Source organism: Phascolarctos cinereus, unplaced genomic scaffold (genome assembly GCF_003287225.1).
Source record: "Phascolarctos cinereus isolate Bilbo 61053 unplaced genomic scaffold, phaCin_HiC Scaffold_2;HRSCAF=192, whole genome shotgun sequence".
In the NCBI taxonomy this organism is placed as follows: domain Eukaryota; kingdom Metazoa; phylum Chordata; class Mammalia; order Diprotodontia; family Phascolarctidae; genus Phascolarctos; species Phascolarctos cinereus.
The window spans coordinates 147,499,739-147,527,119 of record NW_027555625.1 but is presented as its reverse complement, the minus strand read 5'-3'; the positions used below and the strand labels follow the sequence as shown (position 1 = coordinate 147,527,119).

Genomic DNA, 27,381 nt, shown 5'->3' with positions numbered 1-27,381 from the left:
ATTAATAGGAAGTAGAAAAATGAGTTAGAATGCTCTATATATATATATATATATATATATATATATATATATATATATAACTCATATAAAGAGATCCTGAACTAAGTTGATGTCAATGGAATAGAAAAGGTAGATTCAAAAGACACAATTGAGATAGGATCAACTGAACTTATCAAAAGACAAATTATAAGACTTTTTAATTTAATCTTTTATTTTTTTCCAATTCCATGTAAAAACAATTTTTAACATCTGTTCTTTAATATTTTGAGTTCCAAATTCTCTCTCACCTTCCTTCCCCTCCACACTGAGAAGGCAAGCAATTTGATATAGGTTATACATGTGCAGTCATGCAAAACATATTTCCAAAACAGAAAACATTTATTAAGCATCAGTGTGCTAAACTTGATGGGAGAAAAAAAATTCAGATAAAATATAATGCCTGCCCTGAAAAACCTTACATTTAGAAAGGTGATAAAACACAGGAAATTACACTGTATAATATTAAGTACATTACATTATATTTCAGTATATGATTAAGCACACTGTATTTTAAGTATATTATATAATATTTATAACATATATATTACTATATGAATATATTATTAAAATAAGTATATTAGCAAATTTGGAAAGGAATAGGAAAACATTAAAAAGCTTGCTATATTCCATACTCCAAGCACTATGGTAAGCTCTGTGGATACAGGTAGATAAGCAGTAGAGTCTCTGCCCTCAAGGAGCTGACATTCTAAATTAGGGGAGGGTCCAGCTGCCTAGTGGATAGAAAGGAACACTACATGCTGCAGCTGGGTGGATGACAAAGCCCTAGAGCCTTTAGGGTGTGATGGTAGATCAGATGGCAATGCTTGGGGGTCCAGCAGGAATAGTGCTAGGGCAGAGACAGTAAAAGCCAGTGGACAGTTCTTAGGTACTTCCCATCTGGACTGATCCTAAAATCCTGACTACTGTGATATGATCTATCAGGGTAATTGAGTAGTGGATGGAAAGACAGTAATGGCTGTAGACAATGTCCCTGGAGTTTCAAAACAAAGTTCTAGTCTTAGCAGGCAGGTAGAGGTAACTGGGTATGGAAGTGAGGAAGGCATCCTGCAGGAGATAGCATTTGATATGGACTTAAAAAGACAGATAGGAATTTTACAGGTGAAGGATAGAGAGGGTATTCCAAGTATAAAGAAGTGGATGAACAAAGGCATGGAGTTATAAAAGCACAGTACATGTTTGGGGACAGAGCTCGATGCTCTGCCCTTAGGGGTGATAAGGCTACAGCTTGTAGGTTTTGAATGCAAGCAGGTAAATCTGAACTTTACATGCAAGGCCATCAAAGGCTATCTCAAGCTGAAGAGTAATGTCTAGAGCCATATGTAGGAATTCCTGCACCTTGGGGAAGGGTGATTGAGATAGGGAAGGGGCAGGGCAGCAGGGACAGTACCAGGGAGAGATCACTGGGCCAAGTGAAGAAGGGAACAGTGTCTAAGAAGAACTCACTTGGGATATGAGAAGGCCTCAGGACCCAAACTCTCATTCCAACAGCCTTCACCTTCATTGTGCCCTCAGTGGTTTTTCTGTGACCTACTAGTCACAATGGGGCACAGTCACAATGGAGGTGTGGTGGCCCATTTTCCCCAAGGAATCTGGCTTGGGTCCCACCCCTCCCCACAAGGAGAAACAGTGAGGGAAAAGGTGTGGCATTTGTCTCCCTCTATCTCTGCTGGAATCAAAAGAGCTAGACCATAAAGAATAAATATTAGCACAGGGGTGGAATTAACTGGTCACTTACCTGTCAATGCAAATTTCCAATAATATCTAAGTGGCAGAGACTCATTCCTAATTCATAATACTGCTTGCTATTAATTATATTCACATTTCAACTCTAGTGTTTTTGGTTATTTCCAAAGTACCTCCCTTTGCCAGAGGAAGCCAAGGTGCTAACTAGGGCTGGCTTTATGACAGAGAACAGAACAGCCCTCCCACCTTTCTGAAGTGTCACGAGACTGATACACCTCTCCTTGGCCTGCCTTCTGCCATGAGGTTCCTGCCCACCTCTGCCTGCCACCTCGCAGATCTTTATCTCCTCTTCACAACTGTACCCAGCCATGGTAAATTGTCTTTTGTGTTTCCCTATTTCTAATTGAATTTGTTCCAGGCTCCAGAATTCCTAATTATGAGTCAGCTAGAGCATAGAGAAGGCTAAGAAAGAGGAGTTATTAATGGTTCAATGTCAACTTTGAAGGAGGTCTCCAAAGGAGGACTTCAGGGATTTGTGCTTAGCCCTGTTATTTAAAGTTTTATTGATGGCTTGGATCAAGGCATATATGGCATGGTTATCAAGTGGTAGAGCAAGAATCCAAAAAGGTATTGGCAGACTAGAATGATGGTAAAATCTAATACGATGAAATTTAACAGGGATCATAGGATCATAAATTTAGATAAGAGACATTCATAACTGTCTTCAAGTAATCAAAGGATTGTCACGTGGAAGAAGGATTGTCTTTCTGCTTGGGCTCAGACAGTAGCACTGTGGGCAATGGGTAGAAACTGCAAAAGCAAGTTTAGGCTTAAGGTTAAGGGAAGACTTCTGAAAAATGAGAGCTGTCCAAAAGGGAAATGGACTGCCTTTGCAGATGATGAGTTTTCCCCTTATTGGAAGTCTTCAAATAAATTGTTGAATGATTCCTCATTGGTTATGTTGTAAAGTGAATTATATTCCAGGTATGGTTCAACTTGCTGGCCACTAAAGTCCCTTCCAATTCTGAAATTCTGTGATTCTCAGCTATGTCTGTCATTAAGATCCAGGACTGTTCATCCTTTCTGGACAGCTGCACAGGCAGTATGCATCTACCTATGCCTGGTCCTAGAACCTCTTCTCACATACTCATACAATTCAAGACTCACTCACCAACTGTGAATGCAGAATTAGCTACAAAGTTCCCTTATGTCCCTTTCTTTCTTCCTCCCTTCCCTCTTGCCTTCCTCTTCACACTCTCCTCTCCTCTTCTCTTTCCTTCCCTCTCTCTCCTTCTATCTCTCCCTTCAATTCTCTCTCCCTCCCATCCTCTCTCTCAAATTCTTTCCCTCCCTCCTTTCCATCCTTTCTCTTCCTTCCACTCGTTCTCTCTCCTTCCCTCCTCATTTTATTAGCCCTCTGCTTCTCTCCCTCTACCATCTCTCATTTCTTAGACTGAAGACTTCTCCCCCTCTTATATTCCTGAGGTATAGACCTGCTCCCATTCTGAAGCTCTAGCTTTCCTTTTCTGAAGTTTGCTTTCCTTTTTTTTTTTTTAAGGCAATTGGGGTTAAGTGACTTGCCCAGGGTCACACGTCTAGTGTCAAGTGTTTAGTCTGAGGCCAGCTTTGAACTTAGGTCCTCCTGACTTTAGAGCTTGTGCTCTATTCACTGCGCCACCTAGCTGCCCCCCTTTCCTGAAGTTTGAAACCCTTGATAACACTTGCGGGACCAGTTTCCTTGAGGTGACCTTTGTACGGGGCTAAGTGGCACATAAAAGTGAGCAGTGACACATAGCCTGTGATGCTAAAAGGTCACTCTAGTTTGAATTTGTTTGACTCCCCAGGGTAAGGAATTAGTCAGATACTCTCTCCTCCTTTGGTTTATTGGAGGATTATCTTAGTCAACCCAGGGATATATCATATAGGAAAGGCTTTCAGAAAGGTGTTGTAAACGAAACTCTGAATGAAGATGTGGCTGGCTCCAGATGGATGCTCCATTGCATCTGTGGGCCAGTGAAGGAGAGGCAGAAACCTGCCAATACCACATTCCTAGGCCTGGCTTGCCCAGCCCTGCCCTGTACTGTTCTGCTTTTAAGCTCTTCTCACTGGATTTGATGTGTAACTAGGCAGGTATTTATTTTCTCCTTTGGAGAAAAAAATATCTACACACGTGGGGTTACTTACCTTTCTCAGGCAAGTAGCATGAGTCCTCAAAGCAGGTATTTGACCCCATATTTTCTCTCCTTCCAAAGAAAGAGGGCAGGTTTATTGCTGGCTGTGGAGGAGCAGTAACAGGAAAACACTGTGAGAGTGAGTCATGTTCTTTTTCTTTTAGTTAATCTACTACCCTTTAACATCACACAAGATACATATGGATGGACTGGTTAGCCCACCAACAGTGAGCTTCATTCTTCTCATGCTCCCTAGCTATGGGAGTGCCCTGAGGCTCCCCTTGGATCCCTTTCTCTTCCTTTTCTTTATTCTCTCATGTGGGGGCATCGTGGAAAGAGACCTGGACGTGGAGTCGGGAAGATCCAAGTTCAAATCCTACTTCAAATACTTCTTAGTTATGTGATGCTGAGCAAGCTACTGAATCTTTCTCAGTTTCAGTTTCCTCAGCTGTAAAACGGGATTAAATAACAATACCTACCTCACAGGATTCCTTTGAGAATATAATTTCCAAAGCATTTTGTAAACTTGAATGTGCTTTATAAACATTAGTTATTATTATTGTTGTTGTTGTTATTATTAGTGACTTTATAAGCTCACATGGATTTAATTATCATCTCTATGTATATGAGTAGGAGAACACTCTCTCTCTCTCTCTCTCTAGACAAGGTTTGGGTTCCAGTACTATATTACCAATTAACTATTAGACATTTTAACCTGAATGTCCCACAGGCATTTCAAACCCAACATACCTAATACAGAACTCATTGTTTTCCCCCACCCATCCACCCCCTTTCTGAACTTCCCTATTTCTGTCAAAATTAATACCATCCTTCCATTCACCCAAGTTCCTCAATTCCTAGCTGTCATTCACCCCACATATTGTGGTTTCTACCTCCCCAACATCTCTGGCCTCTATCTCCTTTTCCCCACCCACACAGCCACCACCTTAGTTCTGGCCCTTTTACCTGAACAACCTCCAAAATGGTCTCCCTGCTTCAAGTCTCAGCCCACTCCAGTCCATCTGCCAGAGTGATTTTCCCAAAGCATGGGTCTGACCATGTTGCTACTCTGCTCAATAAACTCTAATTTATTACCTCTTTGTATTGTTATTGTTCAGTTTTGTCCAACTCTTTGTGACCCCATAGACCACAGAAACACCAGGCCCTTCTATCTTCCACCAGCTGTCCCTTTATTACTGCTAGGAATAAATATAACCAAATTTGTTTGGTATTTAAATCATTTCACAAACAATTTATTCCCAACCTACTTTCCCAAGCCTTCTCACACATTATCCCATTCCACAAACTCTACGGCTGAGCCAAACTGGCCTTCTTACTATACCATCTCCCATCTTTATCCCTTTGCATTGGCTGTCACTCCATGCCTGAAATACAGACCCTCTGATTAAAATTTTGAACATCACAGGAGCCATGGAAAGATGCCTGGGGCACTCCATCCAAGACTTCCCTCTAAATCTACATTGATCACATTAAGTTGTTTGCATTCATCACCAACAAGAATTTCTTAAGTTCCTACTACATTGAAGACACCTGTTGCTAGGTACTAGAGATTATTGACTGGAATATAATAGAAACAATAGGAACTTTGGGATGAAGTCACCAAGCTATCTTAGAATTCTAAATAGGGGCAAAAAAGGAAACCCAGGTATGGTTTGGTATACACTCTGATTTTAACATAGCAGAATCCAAAGAGTTAAGAAAAAAGTTAAGTTGAAATCCCATGGCCTAAAACTCTGAAAGCTAAGTTAACCCAAGAGAGACTCTCAAGAATGGTACTCTACAGTCACAAAAAGAAAGAATTCCAATGATGAAGAATAGAGGAAGATATCTAAAGAAGAAGTTGTGTATATACACAAGGAACTTATCAACCAACTTAGATCTTTAAAAGACTTGCCAAAGGTTCCTTTCCTCTCTCTAAATTCATGATCCAATATATTTGTTGTTCAGTTGTGTCTGATTCTTTGTGACCCCACTTGGGGTTTTCTTAGCAAAGCTACTAGAGTAGTTTGCCATTTCCTTCTCCAGCCCATTTTGCAGATCAGGAAACTGAGGCAAACAGGGTTAAATGACTTGCCCAACTAGTAAGTGTCTGAGGTCAGATTTAACTCAGGAAAAAGAGTCTTCCTGACTCCATGCTTAGCACTCTGTCCACTGCGCCATCTAGCTACCCAATGGTCCTATGTACAGAAGATGGTAACTGGGGCAGGGAACAGAAAATAAACACAACATCCTATTAAAATAGTTTCAGGGATGCTAGAACTCAAAATAAATGGAAGTTGGTAATGAAAAGAAGGATCACAAAAAGGATGGGGCTTTGGTGGCGAGAGCCAGTATATTTATAGACCTTAAATAAAGTATGAAGAAGGAAATAGGTGTACTGCTCAGGTCAAATGCCCAGCGATAATAGATGATGGTGAGAAAATAGATCTATTCAACTCTGATTTTGCTTTTGTTTTCTCTTCCAAGGAGAATAATCCTTGGACTTGAAATGACAACAAAAATGGGGACTAAACAGTTGTTGCTCAGGGTAAGAAGGGAGATATTGCAGTAAGAGAGAATGTAGATGTCCTTGATGAGTTTCAGTCACTAAGGCCTAAACCAACTGCATCCCAGTCATCTAAAGGAACTGGTAGGTGTAATTATGGGCAGCTAGGTAGAGCAGTGGATAGCATCAGGAAGACTCCTCTTCCTGAGTTCAAATCTGGCCTCAGACACTTTCCAGCTGTGAGATCCTGCACAAGTCACTAAACCCTGTTTGCCTCAGTTTCCTCCTCTGCAAATGAACAGGAGAAGGAAATGGCAAACCACTCCAGTATCTGTGCCAAGAAAACCCCAAATGGGGTCACCAAGAGTCAGACACAACTCAAAAACAACAACAACAAAAGATATGATTATGGGCCACAGTTCAAGATCTTTGGTCACAGAAGACAAGAGAAGCACATAGGGCTGTCAAAGCGCAAATATTGCTCTGATTTTCAAAAAAGGGGGGGGGATAGGATGATAGATTTAGTGCTGAAAGGGAGACACAGAGATCACCTAGTCTACTCTCCTTGTCGTATAAATGAAAAAATTGAATTGCGGAAAGAAAGCTTTACCCAAGGTCAGGCAAGTAATAAGTGGCAGAGCTGGGATTTGAAGGAAGGTCTTCTGACTCCAAACCTAGCACTTTTTCCATTGCACCATGAAAAGGGTAGCCAATTAGCTTGATTTCAACATATGGTGAATTTCTAGAAGGCATTACTAAAAGCGATAGTTTGTGAATATCCAGAAAGGGAAGTGGTCATGTCAGTAAGCAGTAAATAAGCATTTACTATGGGCCACATACTGTGATAAAGAATAATCATGAAGACTTAATATGGTATCGTTAAAAACAGTTAATCCAAATTAATATGATTTTCTTTTTTGAAAGGGTAACTAGAATGAGAGATCAGTGGAATGCTGTAGAGTAGATGCATTTGACAAAGCCTCATAATCTATCTTTGTGGATGATATGGAAAGACAGAGGTTTAGCGAAGTGGATTCGAAACTTGAATGACCAAACCTAGAGTAATCATTAACACTAACTTGAAGGGAATCCTAGGCTTCTGCTCATGGCTTTATATTGTTTGATGCTGTTGTAAGTCACTTGACTGAAAACACATATGAAATGCTTATAAAATTTCACGATGAAATTTCAGGATGCCTTGCTGACATAGGTAGGATGATGGAAGTAGGAAGGAAGCAAGGAAAGAAAGAAGGAAAAAAGGAAGGAAAGAAGCATTTATTAAATGCTTACAATGTGCCAGGTACTGCGCTAATAAGCATTTCACAAATATCTCACTTGATTGTCACAACCACCCTGGGAGTTGGTGCTATCATTATCATCATCATCCCCATTTTACAATTGAGGAAACTGAGGCAGACTGGTTTAAGTGACTTGTCCAAGGCCACACTGCTATTATTTGAAGCAGCATTTCAACTCAGGCCTTCCTGACTCTAGGCCCAGCACTCTACCCACTTTACCACTTAGCTGCTTCTATCAGGATCCACGCAGATTTCTTTTTCTTTTTTTTCTTTTTTTGACAATCTGCAACATGAGGTACTCTTTATTGAGATGCACACAGTGGCTGCAACACATACCAAGGCACTTCTCTTAAATAAAAATGGGCAGAGCTTTAATTAATTTCTCCATAACGGCCACTGGGACCTGAATTTAGAGCTTTTAGGTGTAATGTAGCTTTATATATTTTATGGTGTATGGAACTGATGATTTTTTTTTATTTTAAACTTTTCTTTGCTCATAGGTAGATAAGTCTGAGTAATGCAGCACAAACAATATAGTTAAGAATACAGGTAAGTCCAGCAACCAGTGTTTGGTGGAGAAAACAAAAACTACTCCCTAGATCCACAGTCCTGGTGGGAAGGCAGTAATAAGGACCTTCCTTTTATTCTTGAGAGAGACTAAGGACTTTTAAACTGGAATCAATCAGGGGTGCAGGATGAACTCCCCACTTCCCTGGATAGGGGAGGGAAGCAGTGGGAGGCAGGGATGCAGGGTGGGCCTCTGGCCCTCCTTCCTCAAACCCCATTGAAGCCAGGCTCTGTGGGAGGAGTCCTTGAACCGTTAAACAGATTTGGTTCCCAAAAGTTACCAGGAAAAGCCACAGGGAAGCTGTGGGTCACCTCCACCTGCCCATCTAAAAAGATACAATTTAATAGATATAAATGTAAAATCTTGTACTTGGGTTGAAGAATTAGTTTCACACACAGAAAGATGGGAGGGATCTAGGTGGACTTTGGTTTTTCTGAAGAAAAAAAATATGCCAGTCTTAGTGGATGGCAAGTTCAATACATGCCAAATGTGTTACGTCATGGCCTAAAAGGCGAATGTGTTTCTACCTCACATTAAATAAAGTATGGTGTCCGGAACATGGGAGTTGATGGTCCCCACTCCCCCATGGGAGTGACAGATAGAGAGATAATGCTACCCCATCAAAACACATATGGAAGATGTTGTGAGTGCCACATTTTAAGAAGGACATTTAAAACTGGAAGCTGGTACAAAGAAGAACAATCAAGATCCCATATCAAGAATCAGCTGAAAGAAACAGGGATATTTAACCTGCAGGGGAAAAAAAATATTTAGGGCAGACACGGTGGCTGTTTTCAAGAGTCTGAAAAGCTGGGGCAGCTAGGTGGCACAGTGGATAGAGCACTGGCCCTGGAGTCAGGAGGACCTGAGTTCAAATCCGATCTCAGACACATAACACGTACTAGCTGTATAATTCCTGGGCAAGTCACTTAACCCCATTGCCTAGCCAAAAAAAAAAAAAGAGTCTGAAAAGCTGTCACGTAGAAGAGATGAACCTTGTTCTGCTCAGTCCTAAAGGCAGGATCTGGGAGCAATGAGTAGGAATTTCAGAGAGGCAAATTGAAGATGAATGTAAGGGAAAATTTCATAAGAATGAGAGGTCTCCAAAAGTAAAATGGACTATACTAAGAAGCCCTCACCAGAGATCTTCACACACGAGCAGGATAGCTACTGTTGGGGGATGCACTTCTTAAGGTACCTTCCCATTAATCGTCAAATGCTGTGATTCTATGGCTTCTATTTGGGTCTACTCAAACCATTCTATACCCACCTAACTGTATCTAGCTCAATTTATCCAGAAGGGTAGCATGAGAAACTTTATCAAATGCTTTGCTGGAATCCAAGGGTACTGGGTCTATGAGATTCTCCTGATACAGTTAGGTGACTCTATCAAAAAAGAAATAAGGTTACTTTGACATAGTTTAACCTTTTATTTTATTTTATTTCATTTTGAAACTGAGTCTTCCTATCTCACCCAGACTAGAAGTGCAGTGCTCACTCACTGGCTCAACCCCATCACTAAACAGCATGGAAGCTTTGACCTGTTCTGTTTCTGACCTGGGCCCCGTTCACCCCTCCCTAGGCAGCCTGATGCCTTCCCTTCCACCCCACTCCTACTCCAGGGATTCACCATATTGGTGGTGGATTTAGTTTAGAGAACCAGTTGACTTTAGCCTTGCTGCAACCCAGAACTCCCAAACTCAAGCAATACACCAATGTCAGTATCCCCAATAGCAAAAACTATGGATGTGAGCCACCATACCTGGTGGCCTTATATTTCTTGATAAAGAAAGATCCATGGGAGCCAAGATGGTAGAGAAAAGGCAGCAACTTGCCAGAGCTCTCTCTAAAACCCCTCTAAACACCTTTAAATAATGCCATAAAATAATTCCTGGAGCAGCCGAACCCATAAAAGGACAGGGTGAAATAATTTTCCAGCCAAAGACAACTTAGAAGGTAGGCAGGAAAGGTCTGTCACACCTGGGTGAGTATAGAGCACAGTCCAGCGCAGGCCATGCCAGCACAAACCAGCCTCAGCAAACCAGGAGCATGCCTTAGGAGCCACTGAATCAGCAGCAGCTGTTTCCAGAACTCTCAGCCCAGGAGGTCAAACAACTGGTCAGAAGAAGATTATGCGGGTCTCTTTGTTAGCACAGAGGCAGGACTCTGTTGCTTTGCCCATACTCAAATCCTGGTCACAGTCTTGGGTGACAGTTCTAAGGCAAGGAAAAGCACTAGCACACAAGAGTTTGTGACCACAGTGGAGAAGCGACCATTGTCACAGTTCCAGTGCAGAAAAGAGTGCTTGTGGTCACTCACAGACCAGAGCACAGCTTAGGAGAGTAATAAACACACCTCTCCTTAGATCACACCACCTTGGAAAAACTGAAAACTTACAGGTCCCTAGAAGTATCTCTGAAAACAGCTGCACAAAACCCATGAAGCTTGGGACAATGTGTCCTCCACCCTGGAAGCAGAGCCCCATTTTAGCAAAGAGTTAAAAGTCAAGAAATAAATTGGAAAAATGAACAACAGAAAAAAAATTCTGACTATAGAAAGTTACTATGGTGACAAGGAAGATCAAAACACACACTCAGAAAAAGATAATAAAGTCAAAGCTCCCACATCCCAAAGTCTACAAGAAAAATATGAATTGGTCTCAGGCCATGAAAGAGCTCAAAAAGAATTTTGAAAATCAAGTAAGACAGGTAGAGGAAAAACTGGAAAGAGAAATGAGAGTGATGCCAGAAAATAATGAAAAATAAGTCAATAGCTTAGTAAACGAGACACAAAAAAATAATAACACCTTAAAAAACAGACTAGGCAAAATGATTAAAAAAAAAGGTACAAAAAGCCAATGAAGAATGCCTTAAAAAGCAAAATTGGCCAAATGGAAAAAGAGGCACAAAAATTCACTGAAGAAAAAAAAAACTCCTTAAAAAGTAGAATTGACCAAATGGAAAAGGAGGTACAAAAGCTCACTGAAGAAAATAATTCCTTAAAAATTAGAACTGAGCAAATAGAAGCTAATGATTTAATGAGAAATCAAGAAGTGATAAAACAGAACCAAACAAATGAAAAAATAGAAGACAATATGAAATATTTCATTAAAAAAAATAACTGACCTGGAAAATAGATCCAGGAGAGAGAATTTAAAAATTATTGGGACTACCTAAAAGCCATGATCAAAAAAAAGAGCCTAGACATCATCTTTCAAGAAATTATCAAGGAAAACTGCCCTGATATTCTAGAACCAGAGGGTAAAATAGAAATGGAAAGAATCCACCAATCACCTCCTGAAAGAGATCCCAAAATGAAAACTCCCAGGAATATTATAGCCAAATTCCAGAGTTCCCAGGTCAAGGAGAAAATAGTGCAAGCAGCCAGAAAGAAACAATTCAAGTATTGTGCAGCCACAGTCAGCATAACACAAGATTTAGCAGCTTCTATATTAAAGGATCAGAGGGCTTGGAATATATTTCAGATGGCAAAGGAGCAAGGATTACAACCAAGAATCACCTACCCAGCAAAACTAAGTATAATATTCCAAGGGAAAAAGGACATTCAATGACCTAGAGGATTTCTAAGCATCCTTGATGAAAAGACCAGAGCTAAACAGAATATTTGACTTTCAAATACAAGACTTGAGAGAAGCATAAAAAGTAAAAAGGAAAGGGAAATCATAAGGAACTTAATAATGTTAAACCGTTCACATTCCTACATGGGAAGATGATACTTGTAACTCATAAGAACTGTGTATATATAGACAGAGGGCACAGGTATGAGTTGAATATGAAGGGATGATACGTAAAAAAATTAAATTTAGGGCTGAGAGAGGAATGTACTGGGAGAAAGAGAAAGGGAGAGGCAGAATGGGGTAAATTATTTGTTTGGTTTTTTTTAATGGAATGTCTTATTAATTAATTAATTAATTTTTAGTTTTCAACATTCACTTCCACAAGATTTTGAGTGCCAAATTTTCTCCCCATCTCTCCCCTCCACCTCACCCCAAGATGGTATGTATTCTGAATACCTCTTCCCCCAATCTGTCCTCCTTTCTGTCATCCCCATTTCTCTTATAGCCTTCCCCTTCTATTTTCCTATAGGGCAGGGTAGATTTCTTTTTTTTTTCCCTTAAGGCAGTTGGGGTTAAGTGACTTGCCCAGAGTCACACACAGCTAGTAAGGGTCAAGTGTCTAGTCTGAGACCGGATTTGAACTCAGGTCCTCCTGACTTCAGGGCCAGTGCTCTATTCACTACAGCACCTAGCTGCCTCCAATAGATTTCTATATGGGGTAAATTATCTTACATACAAGAGGCAAGAAAAAGCTTTAACAATGGAGGGAAAGGAGGGGGAGGCAAGGGGGGAGGAGTAAACCTTACTCTTATCAAAATAGGCTCAAAGAAGAATAACATACACACTCAATTGGGTATAGAAATCAATCTTACCCTACAGGAAAGTAGGAGGGAAAAGGGATAAGAGAGGGAGAGGGTAATAGAAGGGAGGGCAGATGGGGGAGGGGTAGTCAGAAGCAAAACACTTTTGAGGAGGGACAGGGTGAAAGGAAAGAGAGAGAAGAGAATAAATGGGGGGGAATAGAATGGAGAGAAATACAGTTAGTAATAGTAACTGTGAAAAAAAGTTGAAGCAAGTTTCTCTAATAAAGGCCTCATTTCTCAAACATATAGAGAACTGAGTCAAATTTATAAAAATAAGAGCCATTCCCCAATTGATAAATGATCAAAAGATATGAACAGTTTTCAGATGAAGTAATCAAAGCTATCCATAGCCATATGAAAAAATGCTCTAAGTCACTATTGATTGGAGAAATGCAAATTAAAACAATTCTGAGGTACTATCATACCTATTAGATTGGCTCATAGGACAGAAAAGGAAAATGACAAATGTTGAAGGGGATGTGGGGAAAATGAGACATTATTGTACTTTTGGTAGAGTTGTAAACTGATTCAACCATTCTGTAGAGCAATCTGGAACTATATCCAAAGGGCTATAAAACCATGCATACCCTTTGACCTAGCAATACCACTCCTAGGTCTGTATCCCAAAAGAGACAAAAAACAAGAAGGAAAAGGACATATATGTACAAAAATATTTACAGCAGCTCTTTTCTGGTGGCAAAGAATTAAAAATTGGGAAATGGCTAAACAAGTTGTAGTATGTGATTATGATGGAATACTATTGTGCTATAAGAAATGATGAGCAGGATGCCCTCAGAAAAACCTAGAAAAACTTACATGAGCTGATGCAAAGTGAAATGTCGTGTACAAAGTAACATCAATATTGTAAGGTGATCAGTTCTGAATGACTTAACTGTTCTCAGCAATGCAATGATCCAAGACAACTCTGAAGGACTTATGATGAAAAATGCTGTCCATCCCCAGAGAAGGAACTGATGGTGTCTGAATACAGATTGAAGCATACTTTTTTTAAACTTTATTTTCTTTGGGGTTTGGTTTTTTTTGGTCTAGGTTTTCTTTCACAACATGACTAATATGGAAATGTTTCGCATGACTACACATGTATAACCTATATCGAATTACTTGCCTTCTCAATGAGGGAAGAAAGGGAGAGAATTTGGACCTTAAATTTTTTTTTTAAAGAATGTGAAAATTTGTTTTTTTACAAGTAACTGGGGAAAAATAAAGTACTAAATATATTGTTTAAAAAAATTAAAAAAAAAAAGATCCATTCTGGCTCTTAGTAATCGCAGCTTCCCTTTCAAAAAATAATTTTTTAAGGCATCCCTTTGATCATCCATTTGAAAATTTTGCCAGGAATTAAAATCAAGCTCATTGACCTATAGTTTTCAGAGTCTACTTTTCTCTTATTGAAAACTGCGACATCTACTCTTCTCTTTGCTCCAGTTTTTCAGTGATTACTGAGAGCAGCTCAGCAATCAACCTTCTAGTCTTTTCCATATCCTGGGATGTCATTAGCTCAGAGCAGATGACTTGAATTAATCAAAGACATTTAGCTGCTTGCTTACCATCTTCTCACTCGGTGTTATCTCTAGTTTCAACTTCCTCATCTGTAAGTAAGGTAAGTGTTGCCCCAGGTCATTAAAAAGTAGTAAGTAGAAAGAAGCAAGATTTGAACCCAGGGCTTCTGACTCTCAAGCCAGTGGTCATTATACTGAACTGTGTTTATATTATCAGTGTTTCATTCTTAAAAGTTTCCCATCCCTGCTGGGCCAATTTTCCCTGCAGGATTTTAGACTCTAAAGTCCTACCAATTGTTTCTTTGAATTCTTTGGGGCAGCTAGGTGGTGCACCTGCCCTGGAGTCAGGATGACCTGAGTTCAAATCCAGCCTCAGACATATAACACTTACTAACTGTGTGACCTTGGGCAAGTCACTTAACCCCATTGCCTACCAAAAAAAAAAAGAATTCTTCAAAATCTATTTTCCCAAAAGTCTAGGATGCATGTCAGACCTTGCCCAATGTTTCTTGACTGTGGATTCTAATATGGAGAGTTCTCATCATTTCTTCTTCAGTTCTACTTACTGAGCAAAGTCAAGTCCAGAATAGTAATGTTCCTTCTTGCTTCTTACCTCTTTGAGAAAGATATTATCAAGGCAGGTCAAGATTTTATCAGTCAGGCAGAAAATTTCAAACTAAGGAAAAGTCCATCAATCACAGAATGGCTGAACATACTGTGGCATATGAATTGTTGGAATACAATTATGCTGTTAGAAATGAAGGTGATGGTTTCAGAGAAAGCTGGGAAGATTTATATAAAGTAATGTAAAATGAGGTCAGGTAGGTGATGCAGTGGAGATAGGCTTAGAGTCACTTCAGACACTTACTAGCTGTTTGACCCTAGGCAAGTCACTTAACCCCATTTGCCTCAGTTTCCTTATCTGTAAAATAAGCTGGAGAAGGAAATGGCAAACCACTCCGGTATCTTTGCCAAGAAAATCCTAAACAGAGTTACAAGAGTCAGACACAATTCAAACCACTGAACAATAACAACAAACAGCCATGCAGAATAAATTGAACAAAACTAGAACAATTTACGCAGTAACAACAACATTGTAAAGACAAACAACTCTGAAAGACTTAAGAATTTTGATCAATGCAACGAGCAACCACAATTCTAGAAGACCAACAATGAAGCGTCCTGACAGAGAGGTGGCAGATTCAAGGCACAGAATGAGAGTCACCATCATCATAGCTAGCATTTACATAGAGTTTTAACGTTTGCAAAGCCCTTTACAAATATTCATTTTATCCTCACCACAACCCTGGAAGGTAGGTTCTATTATTATTCCTATTTTATGAATGAGGAAACTGGAAACAGATAAGGGTTAAATGATTTGCCTAACTAATGTCATACAGCTAGTAAGTGTCTGAGGATGGATTTGAACTCAGGTTTTTCCAATTCCAGATCCAGTGTTTTATCTAATTGCCTCTGCCTGACTGCTAAGACCCTGGCTAGCTCTAAACTGATAATTCTGTAATCTTTCTTCCTATTCATAACAGCAGAGGTTCAAAATAAAATCATTAGCAAGAAATGAGTGTTCACAGTATGCAAATGTATTCCTGAGAATTCCTAGCAGTGTACAGACTGTGCCCTCCGGGAACTCAATTCAATACAACAAGCATTTATTAAACACCTGCTATGTGCCAAGCTTTGTGTTAGGGTCTGGAGATAAAAAGCAACAGTTTGTGGTCTTCTTGGGAGATTCTGTATGTACACAGGTAAATATAACCCAAGGTAGGGAGTGAAGAGAGCGAGGGAAAGGTCAGACAAAGAACTCTAGGAAAATTTGAGAAGGGTCAGGATACAAACAACTTTGTTCCAAAACAGATCGACATGCAGATTGTGTGAGTTGTACAATGTTTTATACATACAACACAGACATTATTTTTAAAATTTCTTTCATGCTATTTGTTGTTAGTTTTTTACCTCCTACTTTCTCTGTTTTTCATATACACATTTAAAAAATATTTTATTTTTTCCTCTAATTACATGTTAAAAGTATTTTTTATATTTGTTTGTTTTTAAGTTTTGAGTTCCAAATTCTATCCCTCCCTCCTTCCCACCCCCCCTTCCCTGAGGTGGTAAGCAATCAGATACAGATTATACATGTGCAGTCACGTAAAACATTTCCATATTAATCATTTTGTACAAGAAGACTTACTTGAACAAAAAAAAAAGAATGAATGAAAGAGAGGAAGAAGGGGGAGAGAGAGAGAGAGAGAGAGAGAGAGAGAGAGAGAGAGAGAGAGAGAGAGAGAGAGAGAGAAAAGGAAGGAAGAAAGAAAGAGAAAGAGAAAGAGAGAAAAGTAGTATGCTTCAGTTTATATTCAGACAATATCAGTTCTTTCTCTGGAGGCAGATAGCATGTTTCATCATGAGTCCTTTGGGATTTTCTTGAAACATTTATTGCTGAGAATAGTTAAGCCATTCACAATTCATCATAAAATGCTACTGTTACTGTGTTCTCCTGGTTCTGTTCATTTCACTTTGTATCAGTTCATGTAAATCCTTCAAGGTTTTTCTGAAATCATCCTGCACAATAATTTTCCATCACAATCACATACCACAGCTTGTTCAGCCACTACCCAACTGATAGGCAACCCTTTGATTTCCCATTCTTAGATACCACAAAAAGAGATGCCATAATTTTTTTTTACACAAGGGACATTCTCTCTCTCTCTCTGTCTCTTTTTCTCTCTGTCTCTCAGATACAGGCCAAGTAGCAACACATACATTATTAAGACACTTAAAAAGTTACATTCTATGTGTTCCAATCACAAAGATTAACTCAGGCCCAGAAAAATCAAAGCTGTACCCCCTAGGTCCCACTGACCCCTCCCCCCAAAAAAATCTAAAACCAGCTCACAAATAGCCCAGGGCACTGATACAACCCAAACAGACACCAAAAAAGTGGGATGTTTTTGATTCAGAACTGATGATTTCGGTAGTGAATGCCCAGTGAGGAAACTCTCTATCAGTGTAGATCAGATACTGTTCTGTGATTTGCGGTCCTAGAAAGGTAATTTTGAGCTATAAACATTTTTGCAGAGTTTATGGGGTTTTTCTTAATTTTATTGTACTCATTAGAGAGAGTCACATACCAAAAGGACAGCTTTTGCAGGCTGCTTCTCTGTGTATTTTTTAGTCTTTTCCCTCTGTTGGCCTCAATTTCCTGATTTGTAAAATGAGGTGCATGGATTGGATGATCGCTAAGGTTCTGCTCAGCCCTAAATCCTAGCATCCTATGAATACAATGTTGCATGCCTTTAGCTAGGTTGAGCCCCTCTTACTCCTCCATTCCAGTGCTATTCTCTGTTATGTTGTTCAGTCTTAAATCCCTCGTGACCTGCTGAATTTGATGCTGTTGGCCCCTCTCTCCTGGATACTCTTCCCTTGTTGGGTTTTCATGACATTTGTTGTTTTTCGGTCATTTCCGTTTTGTCCAACTCTTCATGACCCCATTTGGGATATTTTTGGCAAAGATACTGGAGTGGTTTGCCATTTCCTGCTCCAGCTCATTTTACAGATAGGGAAACTGAGGCAAACAAGGTTAAGTGACTTGCCCAGGGCCACACAGCTATTATCTAAGGCCAGATTTGAACTCAGGGAAATGTGTCTTCCTGACTCCAGGCCCAGCACTGTATCCACTGCACCACCAAGCTGCCATTTTTGTAATTCCCTTAGTTATTGTTATCTACAACTTTTCCTCTGGAGCAGAGAAGAATTAGAGTTTAAGAGCCTAGAGTCTGGGAGGGAACAAGCATTTATTACATACCTACTATGTGCCAGGACCCTGTGCTTAGCATTTTACAATTATTAACTCATTTGATCCTCACAGCAACCCTGGGAGGCAGATGTGATTATTATCAGTATTTTACAGTTGAGGAAAATAAGGCATACAGAGGATAAATGACTTGCCCAGGATCACACAACTTGTCTGAGATAAGTTCTGAACTCAGGTCTTCAACTAGCTGCAGCAACTAGATTCCTGGGAGCAAAATACTCTCCTTTTATTATTGACCAATCTATCCAATAAATAATGGTTAACAAAACACTTCATCTCATGGTACTTTAGGCAGCTAGATGGCACAGCAGTTAGAGCACTGGGCCTGTAGTAGGAAGACTTGAGTTCAAATTTGGCCTCAGATACTTACTTTCTGTGTGACCCTGGGCAAGTCATTTAACTTTTGTTTGCCTCAGTTTCCTCAACAGTAAAATGCAAATACCAGCCTCTATCTCACAGGGTTGTTTAAGTCTCAAATGAGATAATATATACAAAGCAGTTAGTACAGTGCCAAGTGCTAAAAAAAAAAGCCATATTTTCCTTATTAAGCTTTCTATCCAAGTCACAGATGGGAAAGGTGGGGGGAGGGGAGGCAGAGATGGAATGGACAGGTCTTACAATTATTCCAGGAGGTCTCATTTCATTCATGTACACCACCTCCAATAGTGTACAACAAAACCTATCCGCTCCTCCCAATAATGTGGATTCTTGTCCCTGGATCTTTATAGAAATGAAAAAATTAGTATGTGGAAAAGGGTGTTGTCCTCTCGGTTGAGACTTTGAAATAAAAAACCACAAAACAACATGTATTAACTGCTTACTATGTGTCAACCACCATGTTAAGCTCTATATGCAAGCAAGACAGTCCTGTTTTCAGGCGTGTGCTGGCAAATATTTAACATCTGGCTCTCTGGGGAAAAAAAATGTGTTCACAAAATACTTTTAAAATTAATCTACATCGCTAACATTTTCTCCATTGCCTTCTTAGATCTAAACTATCAGCAAAACAATAAATCAAGCCCTGATCTGTAGTTTGCTGATTTCTGAAGTATAAATGCTCACACTGCAAACTGAACGACTGGCTTTTGGAAACCTGCAGAGCCAGCTGTAGCATATTTCTGGTCTTGCCTTCCAAGAGCTTACATTCTAAAAAGGGAGAAAAGTGAGACACTGGGAAGTTCAATGCCCAAGATCACACAGGTAGCAAATTTCAGAGGCAAGATCTGATCCCAGATCCTGACTCCAGAAATAGTGTTCTTCCCAATGTACCATGCTGTCTATTTTGGTGATAATATCAAATCAATCAATAATAATTCCCCCCACCCCAATCTGTCAGTATCTTCCCCTCATTGCTCAACCTTGAAAAATGGTCCCTCAATGCTTTTAATGCTAAATCATCCCCAGCATAGCATTTCATCAGGTCCAGCCATTATTCCCAGCTTGCTCTTTTCAATACCACACACACTTCTTCATAGAACATACTGGAGCTTGAAGTATTAGCATCTAAATGTGATGGTCCCACTGTCTTCATAGATCTTATCTAGGGGTAAACACATAGGTACTGGGACAGCTCAATGGACAGAGTGCCAGGCATGGAGTCAGGAAGACTCCTTTTCCTGAGTTTAAATCTGGCCTCAGACTCTTACTAGCTGTGTGACCCTGAGCAAGTCACTTACCCCTCCCTGTTTGCCTCAGTTTCCTCATCTATAAAATGAGCTGGAGAAGGAAATGTCAAAGCACTGTAGTATCTCTGCCAAGAAAACCCCAAATAGGGCCACAAAGAGTCAGGACAGTACTGAAAAATGACAGAACAAACACATAGGTTGGTCAAAGGGATTCTGTGTCATGCAGCAGGGTCTCAGAAACTTTGAGGAGACACCTTCAAGGTCAGTAAGAGTCCTAGTCCTTGATTGCAAAGGGCAAAAGATGGAGGACAAGTGAGTGATACGTGAAACATATCCACATTTCTGCTGAGACTTCAAACTCCCAGCCCAGGCAGGCTTTCTGGATTCTGATGTCAGAAATATGGCCACAAGGGCCAAGGAAGCCCTGTACCTTTTCTTCTCACATTTTCTACCACATATTTAGGCACTCAGGCCTTGGGCAGGGTGTCAATATTGAGGGGTCCAATGAAAAAGAAACAGGCAATGTAATGACATGAGAAACATTCAAAAGACAAAGTCATACCATTCGCAAGTTGGTCGCAGAGCCATCCTCAACTCCCTCCCCTCTGCCTCACATGTCCAGCTGCTGCTGATTTGACCTTCACAGCATCTTTAACATCTACCCCCTTCTCTCTATTCATATGGGTAACACCTGAAACTCTGATCCCTTCTCTCCTACACTATTGCAGAAGCCTCCTAATTGGCCTCCCTATCTCAAGCCTCTTTCCACCCCAATCCATTATCCATATAGCTGCTAAAGTGATTTAACTAGAGTGTACAGTGGCACAGGGGTAGGAGACCTGCAGCCTCGAGGCCACAGGTTCCCCACCCCTGATTGTACTCTGATCATGTCACTCCTGCACTCAATAACCTGCAGTAGCTCCCTATTTCCTCTAGGACCAAATACAGACTGTACCATTTGTCATTTAAAAGCCCTTCACAACTTAGACCCAACCTACTTTCGAAGGCATGACTTCCCTTTACACTTTGCAATTCAGTCAGCTTCCTTCTATTCTTCCTCCATGACATTCCATCTTCCATCTACAATGCCTTGGTGTAAGCTATTCCCCATTCCTAGAGTGTACTCCCTCCTCACCTCAAGTCACCAGAATCCCTCTCTTCCTTTAGAATTCTGCTCCAGCACCACTTCCATGTACAGACCCTCTTCTTTCTTCTTGCAACTCCAGCTCTGGAACCATTCGCTCACTGTGTATCCCATGGATAGAAGGTGCCTACTTTTCACCTTTGCCTCTTATAATAGCTGGCTTCCTTCAAGGGATAGCTCAAGTGTCAACTCCTTTAAGAGGCCTGTCTTGACTCACCTCCCCCAAATCCCCACCAGATGTTCATGGCCTTGCCCCTGAATTTACCTTGTATTTGCTTTGTATGTATTCTATATTGACTTACCTGTGTAAATGCTTCCATTTGGTAGAATGCATGCTGCTTGAGGGCAGGAATTGTTTCATTTTTGTCTTTGTATCCCTAGGGCCTAACACAGGGCTTTTCAAATTCTAGATGTTCAATAAATGCTTGTCAAATAAATGGTCACTTTCAAAATGAGGGGATCAGGCTAGAAGGCCTCTAAGGTCCCTTTCGTTTCTAAAATGATGATCCTAAAAATCCACACAGCTAAAACCAAGTGGATGAAGAATTCCCATCATCCAGCCTATGATTTACAATTGGATGGGTCACCCGTAGACCTGGCCCATCAATATATATATCTTGGACAGACACTACCAATGCACAGTGATCGGAGCCCAGAGTTGAATAATAGGAAATCAGGCTAGGTTGCCTCTGGGAAATTGCAGAGATCTCTTAAAGATGCCATACTTCCTACTGAAATAAAGGCCCATTTTATAACTGGGTCATAAATACCATTCCTTCCAAAGAACTGAAGTTAAAGGTGACCCACAAGGTGAGGGGGAGGCGCAATCAGCTGGGTGTGAGTAAGCTGCAACATATTACAAATGAGAAATTCTGTAGGAGAAATTACGCAAAGGATGTAATCAAAGAGGTCTATAATGGGGGGGGGGGAGATGGGATGGTCACATAAAGCAAGCCTTCACTATGCCCTTACTCTGTGCTCCATGCTGGGAATAATACAAAACCAAAAATGAAAAGATTTACTGTGTAATTGAGGAGATACGTATTTATACAGGTATATATAAAACACAAATAAAACAGGTACAAGGAAACCATAAAAGTCCTGTAAAGACTCGAGCTGAATCCTAAAGGTTCAAAGTGCCAGAGGTGACTATTCTGGGAATGAGAGGTGGTAGAAAGGATCAGAGATGGGTGATGGGAGGTCCTATGCAAGAAACAGCAAGTAAGCCAGTTTGGCTGAGTACATGTGGAGGGGAGAGCTGTTTAAGAAAGCTGGATAGCTGGAAAAGTGGGATGGGGCTGGGTTGGGAAGAGATTGAAATTCCACACAGATAAGGATTAGGCAATGGGGGTGGGGGGGAACCTTCGGCCTCTAGGCCACATGTGGCGTTCTGCATCCTCAAGTGCAGCCCTTTGACTGAATCCAAACTTCACAGAACAAATCCTTTCATTAAGGGGATTCCTTCTATAAAGTTTGGATTCAGTCAAAGGGCTGAACTTGAGGACCTAGAGGGCCACTACATGGCCTGGAGGCTGAAGATTCCTCACTCCTGGACATCCTTTCAGTGATACAGACCAAAGCCAATCCACATCTGCTCATCCTGGGTGACTCCCATCCCCATCCTGCCTTACACAGGTCCACCATGCATGCTGCAAAGAACATTGACATGGGTGAATCACAGCTCCATCAAAATCTGACCCTATGATCTTCAAAAAAAGGAAATTAAATCCTCTACCAAGGAGGGGTTCCCATCATAACTTTTTACAAATTTAAATTTGTTGCTATCTTTTGTTTTCACAAAGCACTTTACACATTACATCTTGACTGAGCAGCACCACAGTCCTGTGAGGTTCCTGCTTTTCTTACCCCCTCCTCCCATTTTACAGCTAAGGAAATCAAACTGAAAGAGATCAGGTGACTTGCTCTGGGACACACAGCTGAGGCAAGATTCAAATTCAGATTTTTCTCACTCTGTGTTATGTCTCCACGTGTCAGATAGACTATTCCATGGTAACTTAAATGACTTTTTTTCCTTTTTTCTTTTTGGTGAGGCAATTGAGGTTAAGTGACTTACCTAGGGTCACACAGCTAGTAAGTGTCAAGTGTCTGAGGTTGAATTTGAACTCAGGTCCTCCTGACTCCAGGATTGGTGTTCTGTCTACGTCACCACCTAGCTGCCCCTTAAATGACTTTTCCAAAATTCCAGGTAGGCATAGACTAGGAGCTGAGCTTCAAACTCTCGCCCCCCCCGCCCCCCCCAATCCAGTTTTAATCCAGTTTCTTAGCCTGGTTTTGTAACTCACTGAGGAGCCGGGCGGGAGGAGAAAGGTCCGAATGTAAAAGCAGAAACCTGAAGACTGAACAGCCAACATTCTGCAGAGTAAGAGAGAGGGCTTTTTTAAAATGCAAAGCCTTGAAACTTAAGTGGCCGCAATGTTGAAAAGTGACCAAGAAAACCCATGACATTCACCATCTTGACTACAAGGGATGGGCGTTGAGGCTAAGTAAGGGAAAATAGCTAAGCGACAGCCCTGCCACACTGCTGCAGGTGTGGGTGTGGCTTTCGGAAAAGAAAGAGCTGTTTAATTCTGGTACCTAGTGGAAGCCTGCAGGTGGATACTGCAGGGGCCAGAGGGAGGGGGAGACCTGTACACGGAGGTCTAGTGGAAAGATCGTGGATTTAGGAGTCAGAAGAACTGGGTTCGAATACCTACCTATTTCTTAGAGGCTCACAGAATTTAATCCTGAAAGGGACCTGAGAAGTTACCCAGTCTTAGTAGCTTCATGACCTTAGACAAATCAATTCACTTCACTGGACCTTGAGGTTTCCGTGTGTAAAATGAGGGGGTTGGAATAGACGATTTCAAAGGTCTTTACCAACTGTCAGTGGTCAAGTCATACCTTCTCGGTGCCCCCAGGCAACTCTAACTCTGTAAATTGCCGAGGAGATGTTAGATAGGAGTTCCCTAAACCGATGAAATCACAGGTTCCGTCACTCTTTTCTAACTCCAGTTCCTAAAATCCAGTGAATGTTATTCCCCTTCTCATCCCTGCACCTCTCTGCCACACCCACGCACACGTCTCAAGGGAGCACAATTCAACCCAAACCTTCAAAATCCAACACTGGAAACACTCTGACCCCTGAGAGAGCCGGTCCCCCTTCCCTAGAGACTAGACAGAGGGGGTTGAGGTGGGAAGGCACAGAGACCAGCCGCAAAGTCGGGGGTGCGCCCCTCTGGGGCTGGGCCGGGGGCTCACTGCTAGAGGACAGACATCTCAGCATCCCCGGGGGTCTCCGCTGGCCCCGTCACTTGAGCCCAGCGCCCCCACATGAGGATTTGGCAGAGTCTTTTTGGGTCTTCGTCTACTCTACACCTTCAGGGAGGAGACACCTGTTGCGTTATTGATTGATTGATGGGCCACACCTCCCACTGGAGGCACCAGTCTCCTCCTTCTCCTTCCTTCCCCCCCTCTTAATCCTGGGCGCCCTTGGCCATTGGGCCAGTTCGGAATTCTTCAGGAGAAGCGGAGAGAACGGGTGGAGCCGGGCAGAGAAAGGACCTTCTTTGTGCCCCAGAATAAGCAACACCAGGTGCAGCTGCAGTTACAACCTTGAAAGAAGTGAGGATGGCCCCTGCAGCAACTTCGGGAGGCGGCTCCCTGCCCAGCGGCTTCTCTGTTTTTGCTTCCTTCCCGGACCTGCTTTTCATTTTTGAATTTGTGAGTTGGCCTTTAAAAATACCTGTTCTTTCCTGGCCATGGGGTAGGGGGATGAGGAAAGAAATAACACCTGCAGACTTGACAGGCTGTGATGCTGCTGCTAGCCCTTCTGTGAGTGTCAGGACTCTCCCTACTCCGTAGACAAGTGAGGAGGCACAAGAATCGTGCTAATACCGGCTTTGTTTTAAGCACTTTCCCATTTCCCAGGCACTTTCCTCTCAGCAACCCCGTGAGGCACCCAGTTCAAGTATTGTCCTCCTTTTACTGATGCAGAAGCGAAGGCTCAGAAAATTGAAGTGATTTGCTGTAGCTATATAGAGCTAGTAAGCTGTGAGAGCTAGGATTTAATTTCCCGGTCGCCTGGTCGAGTCTTGCACAAGCTGGTAAGAGTCTTCCAGCCCGTGAGCTCCTTCACAAACCTGTTAGAGCCTCCTCAAAGTCATTTAGGGCTGTAGGCATTCTAGTGTTTGGAGATTTCAAACATTTCCTCCAGCAACTCAAATTGGCCAAATTGATAGTATAGGTAGAATCAAAAGACTCCTATAAAGCTGTCATTCTTAAAACTAGAGATTTATCTGCTTAGCAAGTTCATGTATTGGTCCCAAGGTCCTTTTTGCCTTTAAAAGCAAAACTGCCTTAAAACTATATTTATTCAGAGTATAGTGTAAGGAGGTCTGGATTTAGAGTTAAAGGATTTGGATTCAAATTTTGCCTCTGCCACTTACTACTGGCATGACTTTAGGCAAGTCACTGCTTCTAATGATCCTATGGCCTCTCTGTGCCTCAATTCCTCATCTGTAATTACAGGCAGCTGATCAATTTTTTTTCTTTCTTAGACTTTGTTAAATGCTATAACATAAACAATTTGGGGATATCACAAAATATTGTTTTAGAGTACTACCTAAGATCCAAATGCAGTTTAAAAAAAAAAACCTTGTTAATATGGTGTTAAATGAATCACATTACCTAAAAGATTCTGAGTGTGACTAGTTTGAATTTTTTAAGGTTTGTTTTTGAACTTATAATGACCAAATGGAAACATTGTTATATTTTCAGTTGAACCTCCAATTATTTGTTTTGTAACACTGCATACATCTCTTGATCCTTGTCCTGATTCCTAAACTTTTTAGGAATTTTTTTAAACTTTTGTAAGGTTCCTTGAGGAGAGAAATGTAATTTGAATCACTGTCAATTGTGAAACTTGGAAATAAACATTTGATTTGGTTTATTATGGCATTAACTTATGAAGGGGGGTGGAGTAGATGACCTCTAATGCCTCTTCCAGCTATTCTGATTCCTGGAGGGGAGGGGGGTACCTCGGAATACTGAGGGGGTTTTTTAAAGTTTTTTTTAATCAGTCCTTTAGCAAAAATTACTAAGTACCTACCATATTCCAGGCACTGTGCTAAGTGCTGAGGATACAAAGAAAGGAAAAGGAAATAAAAATAAAAAGTAAAAAGTAAACCAAGTCCCTGCTCTCCAGGAGCTCACAAGCTAATGAGAAGTAACCAACTGTGTACAAACAAAATATATACAGGGGAAGATATATTGAGGGGAGTCTCAGAGGGAAGGCATGAGAATGAAAGCAGAATTGGAAAAGGCTTCTTATAGAAGGTGAAATTTTAGTTGGAACCTGAACTAAGCTTGGGAGACCAGGGGTAGGAGATGAGAAAGAAGAGCATTCTAGGCTTAGGGGACAGTCAGTGAAAATTCCCAGAATCTTGTGGGAGGAACAGCAAGCCAAAGAAGCTGAGTGATTTTTAGGGCAGAATTAAACATGCTATGAGGATTTGGGTCTGTTGCTTTTTGTTTTGGTTTGGTTTGTTTTTAATCCCTGATTCAGAAACCGTGGGGCTTGTTGATATGTACCTATCTCTGTAGATTTGGGTAGCTGTGATTTGAAAAGGTTACAATAGAGGCAGCTGTTTGCATAATAATAGTGCAGTCTCACTCCAAGGTTGGTGCTTGAATAGTTGGAGGCTTAAGATTCTCCTCCCACCATAGTTTAGTGAAAGTTGTGTGACCTTGGGCAAATCTCTAGACTTCTCCTCCATTTCCAGGCTCATCATGTCCTCAGTGACCTTGTTCAAAGGAAGTTCATAAAGACTATACTAGTTGAAAAACTCAGTGGAAATTCTTACGGAATTTTCTTTTAGATACATGTTAGAAAATAACTAATGATCACCCAGTTTCAACACTTGGACACCAGCCACCACCTGTTGGATTTTGCTGTGTGCTTGTGTTATCAACTGCCAAGAATTGTTCATTTGCTTTTCTGTTACTCTTAGGCAACCCCAAATCAAACACAGTTGTTCTTTTAAATTCTAAGCCATGTGCTCAGATTCTGTAAAGTTTTCGTGTGGGGAACTAATTAGAAAGGGGTAGGGAGTGGGGGAGATAGTCCGGTACCATGTTGAGGAGATATAGTAGAATATGAACTCCTTCAGGGATTAACCGTCTCTCTTTTGTGTTTGTATATCCAGTACCTAACATACCTAATAGGTACTAGTTGGGGCTGGTACACAGCAGGGGCTTAATAAATGCTTACTGACTACTTAATAAGTAACTTCCTGTTATCCAGATCAAAACCTGAAATGTGGTGCTGAAAGTGGCTTTCAGGATATTTTAGGGATTTTTAAAATAACTGTCTCTAGGGACTCCTTAGAATTTTCCTAATTAGGTATCATGTAACCTTGTTCAATTCAATAAAAATTTGAAGAGTACTTAACTGGATGTAAGTACTGTGCCAGGCAATTCAAGTGTTCCGAACAAGTCTAAGACACAGTTCTTGCCTTTAAAAGACTTTGCATTCTGACA

The 27,381-nt window shown here is 41.0% G+C and overlaps 1 protein-coding gene across 1 annotated transcript in view; it reads left to right on the top strand.

The window, feature by feature from the left end:
• Window positions 1–24,294: 24,294 nt before the first annotated feature.
• MAL (mal, T cell differentiation protein (MAL blood group)) overlaps window positions 24,295–27,381 on the top strand; it is a 48,411-nt gene continuing 45,324 nt past the window's right edge. The window contains exon 1 of the mRNA XM_020988012.2: window positions 24,295–24,564. Within this exon, the coding sequence (XP_020843671.1) occupies window positions 24,472–24,564 (93 nt within the window). The 5' untranslated portion in view covers window positions 24,295–24,471. The remainder of the gene's footprint in view (window positions 24,565–27,381) is intronic.